Source organism: Triturus cristatus, chromosome 12 (assembly GCF_964204655.1).
Source record: "Triturus cristatus chromosome 12, aTriCri1.1, whole genome shotgun sequence".
In the NCBI taxonomy this organism is placed as follows: Eukaryota; Metazoa; Chordata; class Amphibia; order Caudata; family Salamandridae; genus Triturus; species Triturus cristatus.
This window is the reverse complement of record NC_140595.1, coordinates 775,670,681-775,687,717: the sequence shown is the minus strand read 5'-3', so window position 1 is coordinate 775,687,717 and position 17,037 is coordinate 775,670,681. Positions and strand designations below refer to the sequence as shown.

At 42.3% G+C, this 17,037-nt stretch overlaps 1 protein-coding gene across 1 annotated transcript in view; it reads right to left on the bottom strand.

Annotated features, from left to right (window-relative positions):
• DNAH2 (dynein axonemal heavy chain 2) overlaps positions 1-17,037 on the bottom strand; it is a 2,945,517-nt gene that overhangs the window by 825,244 nt on the left and 2,103,236 nt on the right. Inside the window, exons 61-62 of the mRNA XM_085638712.1 lie at positions 6,121-6,331; positions 4,907-5,023 (exon numbers count right to left, since the gene is read on the bottom strand). Of these exons, the coding sequence (XP_085494838.1) occupies positions 4,907-5,023; positions 6,121-6,331 (328 nt within the window). The remainder of the gene's footprint in view (positions 1-4,906; positions 5,024-6,120; positions 6,332-17,037) is intronic.

Sequence of the window (17,037 nt, the reverse complement as noted above, 5' to 3'; positions counted from 1 at the left end):
GCAAAATGACATCATCTCCAAAAAGGAGTTGACAAGTCTTATGGTGGTTATTCTGTCTTTTTAAGGTGAATCACCAGACCTGCCAGGTGAGGAACTCTCTTCTGTTGGGAAGACTTTGCTTATCCTGGTGTCTAGAACAGTCCCAAGAAATTGAATAATCCTTCAAGGGTGTAGTGAAGTTTTTTCTTTATTTAATATTTTCCTCAGCCACCAACAGTTTGTGTAGACTCTGTAGCTGCTCCTAATGTTTTTGCCTCGATTAGCCAATCGTCCAAATAGGGGAATAGTTTGCAACCTTGTCTCCTGATGCAAGCAGCTACTGGTGCCATCCACTTCATATAAATTCATGTGGTAGATTTGAGACCAGAAGGGAGGACTTTGTGATCGGCCACCTTGAATACCAGATATCTTTGATGAATGGGAATGTGAAAGTGTGTTTCCTGAAGGTCCAAATATGCATATAGTCTTTGTACCATAGGACTTGTAGAACCCCCTGGAACGTCACCATGTCAAGCTTTTTCTTTTTAGATATTTTTTACTGAGGGTTTGAAGATCTTTTTTCCTTATGAGGAAAAAATGGGAATAAAATCCTAAATTACTTTGTCTTTGGAACCAATTTTATTGCCCCCTTTTCAACATGTTGTTGATTTCATTCTGCAACAGATGTGGATGACAATGGTTTATGTTCTGCGGTGGTGTCGTTGGAAGTGGTTCTACAAATTCTAACTTGTGACCGTATTGTATGAGATTCAACACCCAAAGGTCTGATGTAATGTTGACCCAGTTGTAATGAGCGATAGCGAAAATGTCAGGGATATTACAATTGAGGCACGTCATATATTTGCCCTTGCGTATCCTTTTGTATGTTTTAGTACTGCACTTTATATGTGGGACGCTATACATCTTAGGAAAAGTATTGTATTGTAATACACATTTTTAGGAATTATTTGACTGTTTTAGTTTTTACTGCTTTTAAATGTTATATTTATTGGTGACGTATTTTATGATCTTTTATGGTACAAGCATTTGTACCGAATAAAGAATCTCGATTTGATTTGAGAGGAGATATTTTCACCTACAGGTGTCTTGTAAAGTATTGTGGCCAATGATAGGGCTGGCGATACTGATATAGAGGGGTAGTATACTGCTGGTATCTGTACAGCTAATAGCTTTCACTGTATGAATACGTACTTCTTCATTGTAGGCCTCAAAAGGACGAGGTGATTAGTCCTTGAAGCAATTCAAGGGATCTGGCTGTTTCTGTGTCTGATCTAATAAATAAACTGCAGAACCTCATCTATATGGTGGCCAAGCAAAGTCTTGCCATCACATAGCATATCTAACATTCTGCTTTGCTTTTAAGGTATAAAGGATGTGGCTCACAGCCAACAATATGTACCCAATACAGTTGTTCATGTTACTTTTCTGAAACCAGTTGATGTCATATCCACAGCCATAATATTAATTACTGAAAATGTTCTTTCTCCTGAAGATGAACTGTTGCCTCTTTCTATCATCTGTCAATCGCTCCAACCGTGGTCTTATGTCCGTCCACATCTGACCATATCTAGTGAGTATTACTGAAGTGTTTGAGGCCCTGATGGAGGGGCTGCTGTGGCAGAAAAATGTTTGCCAATGTTGTCTAGTCTCTTGCGGGTGTATGACATTACCATGCATTCTTTTACTACACACGTTTTCACAATGCAGATTTTAAAACACATACCACTACCATGCATTTACATTCACTCACATCTGAAATACCTTTACCACGCAACCCACTACCAGGCATACTTTTACAAACAAAATTGTTCAAAAATGATATATACACAAAAGAATTACATTTATAACGATAACAGGTTTACTTTTTGGGGCAAGACCCCCCAAACCCCCATTTTTTAATTACCCCTCAAAATATATCAACTACTTAGCACATACTCACCAATACAAACCATATACGCATTGTAAAGACTTGTGTGGTAAAAGTAGTCCTGATATACAAAATATGTTGTAATTGCATTTCGTGGTAAAAACTTTGTGGTAAAGGCTGTTCCCCGTCTCCTGCCCTCTCTGTATGGAGGTACTGCACATGGTAATTTGTGGTTTCTAGATCACCTCTGAGCAGCCTGCATGACAAATAAGTCTGCTCAGGGATAGTCAGGAAGATATACACAATTAATTTCTGATGCTTTGTATTTTCTGTCAAGGCGTGGAATCACTGTTGCAGATTTTCAGACCCTCAGAATGTTTAGGATCTCCGCCCAGATGTGATTGATTACTGGGATCGATTTAGTAGTTTTTTTGGCAGTCACTCTCTTTTGTTGTTACTGGTAAGTCAAATCATTTTGATGCTCTTTCTATTAAGGTGTCATCTGGGGGAGATTCCACTGTTGGGGGAGTGACGTTATCCGGAGTGGTAGCTCTTAAGTCACCCCACATGGGGCCTGAACCCCAGAAGGAATTTTCTAGCAGTCTGTCCTTCCGGTCTTCATCTGTATCTGGTGCCTGTGTAATAATGGGCTGTGGTGCCAGAAGTGAATGGCGAGTTGATTGAGTTGTTGGTTTACCTAGCGTCAGAAAATGAACTTGGTTGCTTAGTGTGTTTAAACCATACTGTCATGGATCAGCCTCATCACAGTCATCATCTTGTTGTTGCACAAAAGATTGACAAATGCATCTTTGATCTGATGGAAATTGTGTTTACGCAGTCTTTGTCCTCTTCTCCTGGCACAAAAGACTGACAAATGCATCTTTGATCTGATGGAAATTGTGTTTACGCAGTCATTGTCCTCTTCTCCTGGATCCGGACTGAGTAGGACCGACACCAGCCCAAAGGGTCCTTCCTCATCTGTGGGGGATGGGGCAAAACCCTACTTGGGGATGTCTGCTTTGGTATTAGAGTCACTGGACTGTCCTTGCAAGGAATCCAAGTTATTTTTGTGTTCTTGGGTGTTGAGAGTATGTCCATTCTCATCAAAGGAGTTGTGAGGTAACTGTTAGTGCAACGGCTGTTGTGTCATGTATATCAAAATTGTAACAGAAGGTATGCTATCAGTAGCAGTTTTTGATGCTGTTTTCGCTAATGGTGTTCTCGCAGTCAACAGTATAGTCATTGTTGACGACGTTGTCCTTGTCGTCCACGGAGGTGGTATTTTCGTTGATGATGTCGTCATCAACCTTGTAGATAGTGTCTTAATCAGTGTCATTGACAAACGTGTTGTTGTCGACGCCATTATCAATGGTATTTCAAGCGATGAAGATACTACAATTGCCAAAGCTGATGGCTTCTTTCTCATCAATGATGAGATTCTTTGATGGTGATATAGATGAAATTGTCATCAATGGCAAAGATGAAGAGTGTTTGGATGTCTCCGGAGGCAGCTTCCTGCAACAGCTTGAAGGAGCAGACTAGGTTCTGTGAAGCTTTTCTAACAGATCTTTTCCAGTCAGAGTTCCTGTGCCTGAGGAAAGGCCCTCTTCTATCGTGAAATTTTTAAAGGCTTTTTTATGTGGTTCTTCTTCAGATCTTGTCCTTGAAGTACGTCCAGAGTGCAAACGTCCTCTATTTGAGATTTTACCAGAGATTTAGAAGCAATCTCCTTCCTTTACTGAGGACTGGATCTCTTCAGCCTTCAGCTTCTGGAGCCATAACAACAGTCCACCTTCACATTCCTTTAGAGTTTTTGTAGAGAAGGTTCTACACATTTTACAGTCCCTTGACCTATGCACTGGGTGAAGGCAATGCATGAGATGAAATAGTCACTCAAAAAGGACCTTCTGACATAACGTGGTAGAAAGCTGAAATGTGGTGGCCTGAGTGAGTTGAGGTGAATGCTGTAATGTGCTCTGATTGGCTGAGTGTTGGATATTTCACAATGATGTGAACAGGCTACTACGGTGGCAACATTAAAGCTAATCTGTATATGTTTAACATTGCAATGCTCATCATGTTTGTCGTCGGTCTCCCAGCTCGACAGCGGGGATGACTCAAGCATGTGTATCTTTAAAAGCTAGGCACATAGAATTTTAGAGAAAAACATATCTGCCCTTTAAAAAACACATTCTGTCTATAGAAGGGAGGGACTGTTGAAGGTTTACTCTGCAAAGTGCATCTACCAATGAGAACTGATTGGAATTACTGTTTAGGATTTGTTTACCTTTCATGAAATGATTATTGATAAAATAATGGACTATAATCAGGGCCAGTGCAATAAGGAAATGCGGTGAGTTCAGCATGTACCAAACAGTAATAGATTTACTACACTTTACACATAATTTTGTCGGTGTCAATAAAAACATTTGTTTGTAGCTCAAATAGTTCAAATTAATGGTGCCAGAGAATATGATGAATTATTTGCCTTTTCTTGACTCCTAATTTAGATAACTCTGACATAATTTGATCCTCCACTGATGCATAAACCTAGTGGCTGCGACAATAGTAAAGCTCTGAAGAATGGTTTAAGGACTGTCATTATGGTACAACACCCATTTTCCATCTTTCAGGGATCCCTGGAAAAAGTGTGTGTTTATATTGCTGTATTGTATGTAACAAAAGTACCGAAACATGTAATATATATTTCAATTTGAATGAGCAGATCTTGGTTGGCTGGTCTAATAAAGCTTGCGTCCTAGCCCTTAAAAGTCATATGTCTCTCCGGGTAACAATCTCAAGTAAACACTTTTGAATGGAAAACTCTAAAAGGTGAAAACTTTATCGCAATATAATTAAGTGTTTAAGGGGCATGGCAAACTCAAGTGTTTACGGGGTGCAGCGAATGATGCTATTGTACCAATGACATGCTATTAAAATGTACAAAAAAGTATTTCCACCTTTGTTGGGGCAGGCGTTTGGACATAAGTCAACCCCAATAGCCCCACTACCCCCTTTGGATGATCCACAAGGCCTTACCCTCATTGCCTCCTCTAACGCAGGTAAGGCCTCCTCCAGGTCCTTCTGAGCATTTTCAGCCAACATTTTGCATTTGACCTCTTCAAGGCCGATCTTCTCGCTGTGGGCCGTCACTGCCTAAGGGAAAAGGCGATAGGATGATAGAAGGACAGAGAGTCGAGAAACAACAAAAGTCTTCAGCCTCAGTAAATGAGCAACACCCAAGGCTTCTTTGCAGCATGTGAGGGAAGGCCACACTAAGAGAATTCTTCTCTAGAGTTGAGAGGATCCACAAGTTCTGGTTCTAAAGATATATGTAAGTTACTTATAAGCTTTACAGAAAATAGACACACATGGAGAATAGGATACTGATGCGGAACGTGAGAGAAATGAAACCTTCAAGGGTCTAAACATATAATGTAGCATAGCATTATGCTCATATAAAAATAAATAAGAGCACGGACAAGGAGAAGAAGTGAGAAAAAGAGTGCACTAAGCTGGACAGGCACAGGTTAAACAGAACATAAAAAGCTGGAATAGAGAGAGAATGTAGGTATTAGTTACAAGCACTGACAAAGTGAATTAGTTTGGCCTTTTCTTTAACCAAAACTAAAGTAGTTCTTCATTGACAGCCAGATTTAAGCTTGCATGGGTCTAGCTAACTGACTTCATTTGTGGCCCCACTGTCCATAGAAGTTACACTTTTGCTTATTCAGCATATATTTGTGTCCTATTTCCGCTGGTCAGGCTTCTGAGGACACCTGACCATCAGGAAGTGGACTAAACACATGAACCTTGCTTTGGTGACAAGAGAAGGCTTGAGGCACGTTTCTAATTTGAAGCATACATTTAATATAAAACCCCAATTACAGGGCCATAGAATTCACTTATGACAGTTCAGTGTGTTTGTCTAAACTCACTCAGGATAGGAACAAACAAGTTAGGGAGCGCTACTAGTAATGGGACCTTGCGAAGGCAGGGAAGAACCTCCTTCACATCTGAGGCAAACACACCAAAATGTGAGCAGAGGGAGTGCAGCCTTCCCATGCTCTCTCTAAACCAGTTTTGAAAAACAAATGTGTATCGTATGGGTACTGTGGTTTTAGTGTTTTCGCAAACTTGAACCCAGCATCACCTAAACATGGAATAAGATCACTTAAACTGTTAGGCATTATGGCAGTATTTAAGCATGTGACTCTTACGACAGATGGTTGCAGTAATTAGCATGAGCTTACCTTCTGCTGCTCATCTGCTTCTCGCTTCTGCTGGACGATAACTACCAAGTACTCCTCACACTGCTTCTGGAAGTCTGCCACTTTCTTCTTGGCCTCCTCCAACTTCAGAGACATCAGTTCCACCTTCTGGCGTGTATCATCAATCTTGAACAGACCATTACGAAGCTTGTTCACTTGATCCCACAGTTCCTTCCGTTTTTCTGCTAAGAGCCTAAATATCATAAAAATGCGTGAGTTTTTAAAAAGGCAACAGAAAATGTATTCCAATTCCTTGTAAATTCTATTATCACAGGAGTGAAAGATCAGTGCCGTCTAGATGAATTGACATGCCGCTCTGAGTCATGACTGTGAAGCAGCAGCTACTATGACTAAGTCGTGATTATTCAATTTCAATGACAAGACTTCTTTGACTGAAGAAATCTATTGTATTAGCTATAAGAACAGTTATCCAGCTATGGTGTCTTTCATAGATTTACATGCTTGAATCACCAGAGTTGGAATTGCAGGGGAATGGCAGCCCAAAGAGAGGAAAGAGAATCTGTGAAACATCCGCTGCTGGAGAACAAGGATGCTGCCTGAGAATGCTTGTTGAACACTTTTTGATGCATACATGGGTCAGTATCGAATCACTCAACAAAAAGGTTGGTTACAGTCAACACTTCTGCAGCATTTATATCATTCACAGATTTGCATGCCTGAATTATCTCCTGATATCAGGCTAGGAACCCTCGTAAGTCAAAGCTCAACAGAACAGTTTTTCAGTACACCAATTGTCTTTGAAAACTACAGTGAAACCTTCATGGGCCACACCTAGACCATCCACTTAATTATGTGACCTGAAGTAAAGCCAAGCAGGTGGAGGGACTGCAAGCTCCAATCCTCCCCAGAGGCTCTAACAGCTAACTTTCACAGCTTGTAACAGCAAATAATAGCCTGTGCCACAGGGGCAGAGTGGGCGCATGTAAATGTATGAAAGAGAGCAATGCCGCAGTACTGTAGTTACAGGTGCAGAACTGGATCTTTCATAGCTTCACATGCTTGAATTCTAATTCCCAAAGCAGTACTCATCAAACAAATTCTTTGGAAATGAGGCTTACCTTATAGAAAAATGCCATGCAATACCGCGTCGTTCTCCCGTCTTGATCTGACATTTACAGAATAGTGCCTGGCGGAGGTGTGTGTTGATGACCAGCTCGCTGCTCTGCAGATATTCAATAATGGCACTCCAGCAAACAGTGCAGCTGTTGCTGCCATGTCCCTCATCAAGTGTGCTCCAAGATTATGCTTTGTTCCAATTTCCGTATGAGACAGGGGAAAAGCGTAAACAAAACGTCCTAAACAGGGAATTGAAAATGCTTCCCCTATTGAGTGGTGGGCAGCAGCACCTGCTTGTGAAGATTTGCCATTCAGTGTGGGTGTAGATTCAATTGGGGTCTGCCTCTCCTTTGGTATCTAACGGGTTTGAATTTAATCCTCAACGTGGCAGTTTATGTATCTCTTGCTGAGAGAGCCATGTGTCTCATTCTGCAAACCTGGGACATGTTTCACCATCAAGCTGATGTTGTGTTGCAGGAACTAATGACCTGATTTCTTTGCTTCCCTGGAGAACTGTTTGGATTATGTTCCACCCGGCGTTTAGATGTATATAACACAGCCATTCTTGCGAGTTCTTATCTTGACATCTGTTAGTTGTATGAGGGGGTAGAAAAGGCTTCAAAGCAAGCCTGTCGACCTCAAATCTAGCATATTTATATGTAGCTTTAGTTCCTGCACAGACCATAATCCACTTGACTAGAGATTCTTCAAGGGTGCTTCCTAACCTGTCATTGAAGAGTCTGTTGATTTCATACAGATCCTGACCTAAACAGACAATGTTTTTGTCTTCTCACAAAAGCATTGCATGTTTCATCACAGCACACCCCGAAGTGTTAGCATTCGGAACCTTTTTGTTTTCTTTTTGTTTGGCTCCCTTAGATCTATAATGTGTCTCCAATCCGATTTCTGAATGAAGAAAAATCTAGAGCAGAACTCCAATTTCCTTTCATTGTGGGGCACAGAGTCTATTGTGACTGCTAACAATAATTGGTTTCCTTCCAGTTTAATGACTTCTAAATGACAATGCTACTGGTGGGGATGATGCAAATGGTATTCTATGGCTGCACTTCACTAGATCTGGCACCCAACGATCTGATGTTGTTCCTCTCCATGCCTGAAGAATGTTGCACTTCTCCCCCCCCATCAGCATGGTCGATGAGCGAGGGAGGACCTACTGGTAGTCAGGTTTTATGACTTCTTTGTTGGCTCTTGTGAAATGGTGGGCGACTCTGTTTTCACTGTTTCACTGTTGCCTTCCTTCCAATTGTTCCCTGTTATATAGAGAGATGTTTTGTACCCGTGAATAACAGGGCTGCCTGTAGGGATGCAAAGAAGAACTCTGGCCATAATGATGTCTTCTATGGAAGAACACTTGTTGTCTTCTTCGCAGGACTCCTAGTGACTTGTCTTTAACACTATCCATCTTGATTGTTTGAAGAGCATCATCCTCATGTTTATCAAAAAGATTCAGTCATATCAATGACCCTTGACTTAGGTTTGAAGGTAGTATGGTGAAACCAGGAACATCTCTGTAATACAGCACCTGTTGCTATCTGTCTGAAGGCTGTATTGGAAGCATCAAGGGATGCATCTATAAAGTCTGATGAAGTTCACTCGCCTTCTTACAGGATGGCTTTGGATTGCCCTCCACACCCATCAGGTAATTTATCAAGGAATGGAAATAAGGCCCTGCAGTGTTGAACATACTGTAATACTATGGCACTAGCATTAACAATCTTGACAGCTGTGGCCATAAAATCACTCATTATTTTATCAAGCGGGGACCAAGAAAAAGGGAATGTCCCAAAACGTGTTTTGTTCATGCAATTTTCTATAGGAAAATCGAACAGCGATATCGCAAAAACAGCTACGGAATTACAACATATCTGGCAGATAGCTAGATCTTGGTTCAGAAAGTGTGCTATTTGTTATTTGGTGTTCCTTGACATAGCTATAACTGGTGAATTTCAGTGGTTTTATTAGTTTAGAAAGGTATGTTTGAACTGGCATTTTCATCTAACTATACTGTCTCTTCAACCCTTGCTTTTTTTAGTGAATATAAATACATATACAAGTGTTCCAGGACTAAAAGATATACATAAAGGCATACACTGTGCTCTGTGTACTATTTTTTTAAAAGATTGCTAAGAGTTTAATGACCCAATCTTGCTTCCACATCGGGGTGTCAAGATCAAGGCAATAATGTCTTGAAAATGCGTGAACCAATTTCCAAGGTGCTACCTTACAAATCTCAGCAATCAGAACATTTTTAAGTAAAGCCATGGTGGCACCCTTAGCTCTAATAGAATGTGCTTTATGTTTACCTGGATCGGGCTTGTGCGCCAGCTGAGAGCAAGTAGTGGTACATAAAACTATCTATCTAGCAATAGACTGTTTTGAGGTAGAAAACCTTGTCAACTATGAGCATAGTTAAAGAAACGTTGAGTAGACTTCCTTATGTCTTTTATTTTATAAGATTAGAACTTCAAGACTCAATGTCTAAAGAATGAAGAAATCATTCTGTTGAGGTTGAAGGGTTTGGAACCAATGTAGGTAACATTATGGTCTGACTAACCTGGAAATCTGAAACAACTTTAGATAGGAACGAACAATTTGTCCTCATCACTACCCTACTAGCATGAAAAGTTGTGTAGGGTTCTACAAAAGACAAGGCTTGCATTTCGCTTATACTTCTATCTGAAGTGATAGCAACTCAGAAGGCCGCTTCCAAAGAAAGATGTTGTAATGTAGCCTTATGAATTAGCTCAAAAGGCGCCCCCATTAATTTTGATAGCTCTAGATTAAGCTCCCATGGGGACGATGACCCACTAGGAATACTTTCTTAAGACCTTCCAAAATGTCTTTGATTAGAGATATCTTAAAGAGAGAGACCTTATTGGGAGATTTTCTGTCAGTTGAAATGGTGGCTAACTGTACTTTTATTAAAGCAAATTGTAACTTGGGCATGGCCAAATGTAGGAAATAAGGAAGAAAAAACTCTTTCTGAGAGGTAACTGGATTGTGTCTGGTGTTTTGATACGATATGCTTCCGCGTTTCCATTTCATGTAAATACACAGTCTAGTGGAGGGGTATTTTGCTTCTCTTATTAAAATTCCTATACAGAGAGGAGGCAAATTCAGATGACTGTTATGATGATGAACTCAACAATGTTAGGTTTCAGAGCAAGCTTCTTGTGTGGTTGATAAACATCTAGAGACGGTCTGGATATGGCCCCTGCCTTGGCCATTCTAGAGTTATCATGATCTTCTTCCGTGGCGATCTCAATTTCTCGATTACCAATGGAATCAGTGAAAGTGTAGGGAAAACATACAGAAAATCTTGTGACTGAGATGGCATTACCCTTCAGCAGTTGTTCTGGTCTCCTGGATGTGAAGCTTCGGCATTTACTGTTTTGAGCTGCAGCAAAGAGCTCTGTAGAAGGTGTATCCCACCCTTTGAAGATGTTGTAGAGAACTTCATCTTCTATCACCCATTTGTGGCTTTCTTCATAGCACCTGCCAAGGAAATCTGCTTGAGTTTATTGTCTCTGGGATGTGTACTGCTGTTAACAATAGTCTGTCTGCTATATCCCATAGCCAGATTGGTTGTATTTCCATTAGGTGTGTTCTCTATCTGCTGCCTCCCTCTTTGTTGATGAAGAACGTGCTGGTTGTGTTACTCTTATGAGTCCTGATTGTCGTACAGGCTTGTAGTGAAAGAAGCACTGCTTTGAGAGCAAGATAAACAGCTTTCAGTTCTAAAAGCTGTATATGGTAAGTATTTTTCCTTCCTGACCCTTGACCTTGGATGGTGAGGGGATCAAGGTGGGCACCCCAACAAACAAGAGTGGCGTTATGTGACAACTGTTGATCCAGGTTTCCTTTTTGAAAAGCAACACCCTGCTCCAGATTGTTTCTGGTGCATCACAAAATTAGTGACTGTCTGGCTACTTTTGAGTGTTCGTTTATCATCCCAACTGTTCTTTCTAGCACCATTAATTATTCAGATGTTGTTGGAGCGGTCTCATCTGCAACCTTGCAATCAGGACAAAAAAGATACAAGATTCCATTGAATCTAGAAGTTATGTTATCTCTCTTGTAGTTAGCTTGAGCACTTCTCTCAGAGGGCATCACTTGTTCCGAATAGATAACTCTTTATTCTCCAAATGATACACTCTTGCTTTTGCTGGGTCTATTCTTGGGCCCAGGTAGTTCAGTGTTTGAATTGGGACCAGTTTGACTTCTAGTAGTTTATTTGGAGTCCTAGATTGCTTAACCCCAATTTCATTTTTTCTCATGAGCTTGTTTATTTGTAGTAAGGCCTGAATTCGTTTGTCCTAACCTTTCTTATTATGTGAGACGATTTCTATGGTTTATTTCAAATAAAAAACCGATGTTTGTTTGTTTGTTTTTTAGATTTTTGAGTTGGTGTTTTGATGCTGGTTTTGAAGGCACAGACGATGGAATTGCCTTGAAATGAAGAAAGTATCTCTGAGATACAATACTCAGCACCCATTTGTCCTTTGTGATGGTAGATGAATCTTCAAGATGAAAAGATACATCGCTCTCCAATGAAGTGGGAAACAAGGGGGCTGAAATGTTGTCACTGCCTACCCGACAAATGTCTTCCACGTCTGGGGGTTGATGACTTCAAAGTGATTATTTCCGACCTTGCCTGGTTTCTTAGATTTTTTTTTTATAAACTTTATTTAGCATTTTCACAGATCATTAAACAATTCCATGAAATATGGGCAGTTAACGAATAACAAAGAAATATGGAAGTTACAGTCTAGGTAGATAGGCAGTACGCTACAAGCAATCATGGCAGGACATCAAAAAACAATATAATAAAAACTCTCATATCGCAAGTCCACCTCAACCTCAGGTGATGCTATGTGACTACGTGTGTGACAATTTACACCAGCAGGCCAAATTATTCCCTCCCGGGTGCACCCCGCAACCAACAAGTATATCTGTGCACTACCACAAAGAAGGACGCTTAGATGCTAGTGCTGTTTACCCAACGCCTGTAGGGACAACACCCTGTTCCTGCTGTGTAGTGGGTTCTGGGTTTCTTAGATATTAGCACTTTTGCACTGGTTGATATTGCTGGCATGTTTGGTAGGGCGAGCGGGGGATTGAATCCTCCATTGGAATAACTGTTTTCTTCTGGTCTTGAATTGCTAATTGAAGAACCTCCTTTCTTCTCCCAGGCCAACTGAAAACAGAGCAGCTTCTTTTTCCCCTTTTTTTCCACGCATGCTGTCCCAACAAAGATGCTCCTGTAAATGTAAGATTACCTTGAAAATGTTAGGGAAAGCCAGGATAATCTTCTAATAACAATATCATGGCAGTAAGCAATCAAAGCTACATTGGCTGAGTCAACGACTGCACTTACGACTTGAATAGTTATCAGTAAGCACTCGCTCAGTTGTTCCAAATAATCCTGTTAACTATCATTGGGCATGTCATCAATGCATGCATCTTTTTAACTGAAGTAACAATAACAGAATCTGTTTCAGGATCAATTTATAGGAAGTCTGGATGTTGATATATAACTTTACATTTTTTGAATACCCTGGGTGCAGAGGCATTTGTTGCCGGTGTCAAGAATTTCTTGTGTGTTATAAACAGGAGCCCCAAAACCAAAGGGAACAAGGGTTTTGGAGCTCCTCTTGTATGAAGTGTCTCAAGGATGCCTGAGACCATTTGTTCTAAAGTGTCCATAGGACTATTTAATTTGGCCTCACTTCTAGCCAAAACTTAATGAAAGGTGTTGGCATCCACAGATGAGACATAGGTCTTGGAGAAACTGCAGTTGAAGTGAAAGTATATGAAGATTTCAAATCTCCCATAACCGAAAAACATGATCTCGGCCTTAATGGTGAAGTGCAGCATTCCTTCTATCAGGAGTGCGTCTAGATTCCCCATGAGATGAAGGAGATCTGGGTGGGAGTAGACATAGAAGAGACATTGAGGTAGTCTTGGAGACCATCCTCAGATCAGACAACTGTAGAGGGCGAAGAGGTTCTTGGACCAGATCCTCAAAAGGGATGGTAGGCCTATTTGGCCCGAATGGTAACGGATAAGGATCTGGTGTTAAATGTGGTCTCACTGCCTGAGGAGACTTGAAAGTTGAGTGAACAGCAGAACATGACTTGCTCAGTAGTGGTGAAGTTGGTGAAGCTAAAGGCCTGCCATAGAAGTCCCTGGTAGGGAATGAGTGAAGGTTACGGAGATCGCCAACAGAGAAGAACTTGAAGTCTCTACATTTGGTGATGTAGAATGCATGAACTCCACACTTGCAGAGAACCCATTGGATTCTCAGGAGATTCAAGAAACTATGATGAATGTCTTGTCCTTGCCTCTGTTCTGAGGCTGTCCTCCTGGGAAGTCCTCCCAAACCTTGCTTTATTAGGAGGAGACACCAAATAAGCAGTCTTTTCCATCCTTTTCTTCGTTTTCTGTTCTTCCTCTGCCTTCATGTTGTAAAGCGTCCCTCAAAAAACGATACCATCTCTGTCCCAAAAGAGTTCTATTGGAAATGTTACCAAATATTAAATTCTCTTACAGTATGCGATGGAGAAAGGCATACCGCCCAGACCTTGTGGGGTCCAGTAACCACTTTCTTTCTCCCACAGGAGGGACACTTCTCAAACAGGTAAAGCTTTTTTTGATGAAAACTAATCAAAAAATCAGTAGGAGGTTGGCTTAGTATATGGTGCGCACTTATTTAAGTGATGCACCTTGCACTAATCCAGGCAACCCTTATGGTAATTTTAGTGGACTTTGATAACCATGGAAAGCTCTCAAAGTGGTAGCTCTGGAGAGCAGTTTTCGGGCTTAACTTAAAGGAGTGTTAATCAGCTTGTTTTACCAATTTAATAATATAGCGTAGGTTAAATAAAAAATAGTGTTTATATAAAAATAGTTCTATTTATTACACAACACTCACTAACACATTGGTATATGTCCTGCTCGGAGATACCAACACAATACACAAAAATACTTCAAATGAAATAAGGTAAGTAGCACAAAAAACAGTGGTCTCTAGGGGGAGACCAAACCATATACTAAGAAAGTGGAATGTGAACTGCAAAGGAGGATGGGACTTGGACCAGAAGATCCAGAGGAGCCGGGGACACAAGGAACAACCCAAGGTAAAGACCTAGGAACCCCATGGAGGCTGTGTGCAGAGTGGGAACACAGCCGCATGACTAATGGAAGTCAATGGAGAAGTCGTGGTTTCAGGTTTGCAGAAGAAGGACCCTTCCCAAAGAATCACAAAGAATTCCCTTGGAGGACAGAAGGTTGGCGAGCCACCCCACCCATGGATGCTCCGGGAACCAGGTTACCTACACAAGGGAAGCCAGGTGCATAGGGGTGAAGAGACATCGGAAACCTCCGTAGACGACAATGAAAGACTTGGAAGAAAATACCTCTTGAAAAGAAGGTGAAGAAGTCTGATGGAATCCAAAGCTGGATTCTGGAAGGGAAGAACCTGCAAGCAAAGGGCACAGAGTCTATGCAACTCAGAAGTGACCAGGAGGCACAAAAGAGCAATGCCCACTGATGTCAGGCAGTTTAGAAGAGTCGACGTGTCCTTGTTGCTGCAGCTGTGAGGACCAGGCGACACTGAGGAAGATCAGGAGCCATGTATGAGCTGTCCCATATCGGATGCCGATGTCCGGTGGGAGTACCAACAAGCCTTGGTAGCCGAATATGGTATGGAGAATGAAGAAAGAACATTGGGACCAGCAAGGTCCAAGGGACTCACAAACAGCAGGAGAGTCAGAGCAGGCCTGGAGCAAGCAGGAGAGCCCACTAAAGCAGCACAAGACCCGCAGGAGGACCCACAGGAGGAACGCACAGGAGTCGCAAGAGGATCTCGAGCAGCTCACCAAGAACAAAAGCCCACAGTGCAGAGGATGCAGTAAGGATGTTGAGCTTGGAGGGAAGAGATGCTAGAAGCTGGAGCTTCTTGTAGCCTGAAGAGCTCTGGAGTGCAAAGTCAGCAAGCATTGGCAACGGCAAGTCATTGTGGTGCACAGGGGTTCGGAACCACAGGCTCCGACGAGGAATACTGGCCCCAAAATTGCATAGAGGACAGGTCAGCCCTCGAGGGAGTTGCAGAACCACTATCTGTGTTGCTGAGCCTCAGGAAGTCCGTAGGACGACAAGAGCAGCAGACTGGTCAGCTTCGTTCCGGTGCCTGCAGGTGCAGGGGAGTGACTCCTTCACTCCAAAGCAGATTACTTTGGGTGTCCTGGATGCCCACTGGTCTGGTGCAGATCCTGGGAGAAGCACAGACACAGACGAAGAAGACTTACAGAACTGCAAGACCAAGTGCAGCAGGAGTCTCCCTTGGTGCAGTCTCGGTTCCAGGCGAAGTCCAAGTATCCAGACGGTCAAAGAGTGACATGGTTTCAGTCTTGACTCTTGTCCCATGACCAATCTAAAAAAACACCCACAGGTAGGCCCTTAAGTACCCTAGGGAAAGGGTTGGAACGACTCACGAGGTCCTTTCCAGAGGAGGGGCTGGACAGAGGGGAGGATACTTCCATGTCCTTTGTCCAGTTTCTGCCAGAGCATGAGCCAAGGACTTCCTGAACTGGCTTAAACTGGAGTATGCAAGGAGTGCACCATATGTGCTCTTCAAAGCAGTCTGGTGGTGCTGGCAAGCACCCCCACCAGTCATGATTCACTCCCTGTGCTATCGTGCCCACCACCAGGGGGCCGAATTGTGGGGCTTACCAGTGTTTTAATATGCTTCCTGACACTACCCGGCATGCATATCCTGACTTCCAGGCATTTGGATACCATTTAGGAATTTACATCCATTCCCAATTCATGCCGGGTTTTGTGGAAGCCAGTCTGCTTATGCTGGAAACTCCATTACCTATAATCCCCTGCTCACTGCTTCATCTCCACCCCTGCAGGCCAAGGATGGGTGGAGGAACTCAGCTCACCTGTGGCTGGCTGCTGCTAGCCTGCTCACACCTGATGCATGTGATTACTGTGAGCTCTTCTAAGCCCCAGCTCCCTTCAGTGTTTCCTGAGCCTTTGATATCCTTGTTTCCAGTGTTTCCTGAGATTTAGTTATTCCTTGTTCCTGAGCTGCTGCTGTTTTCCTTATTCCTGAATTAGCACTTCCTGCAGTGCTGCGTTGACTTCTGAGCCTTAGCATTCCATGTTTCTGAACTGCAGCAGTTTCCCTCCTCCTGAACTAGCAGTGCCTGCAGTGCTACCTTGACTCCTGAGTTTTAGTAATTCCCTGTTCTTGAACCAGCACTGCTTGCAGTGCTACCCTGACTCCTGAACCTTAGCTCAATTCTTGTTCCTGCCCCAGCACTGCCTTCTATGCTACTTTGTTTTCTTGATTCCTGAACCTGCACTATTCTAGTATATACTTGTAGCCTCCCCTTCTGTACATCCTTATCCAGTCCCTGCCTTTCTTCCAAATTCCCTTGTTCCAGTTCTAATTTGCTGTCTTTCTATTCTGCTGTCTTGCTTCTGTTACCTTGTATGTTTGTTACCTGCTTTCTGCCAAGTGTGCCCTGTGATTTCCTTCCTTTCCTGTTAAGCACTCCTCCTTGCTAGCTCCTTGTCTATTATGCCTGTGTTTAGTTATACCCCTTTGCTGTTACTGCCTTGCCTGTTCTTGTTTGATCGCCAGGATCCGTGGGCACAGCTGACTACCTAGGTGGTGTTTCTTGTTCACTGTGTGTATTGTCTTTGAGTTACAGTTATAACATCACCATAGGTATAAGCTCAATAGACCCTGTCTTTGCATACATATCCTATATGTGGGTATTTGCAGTC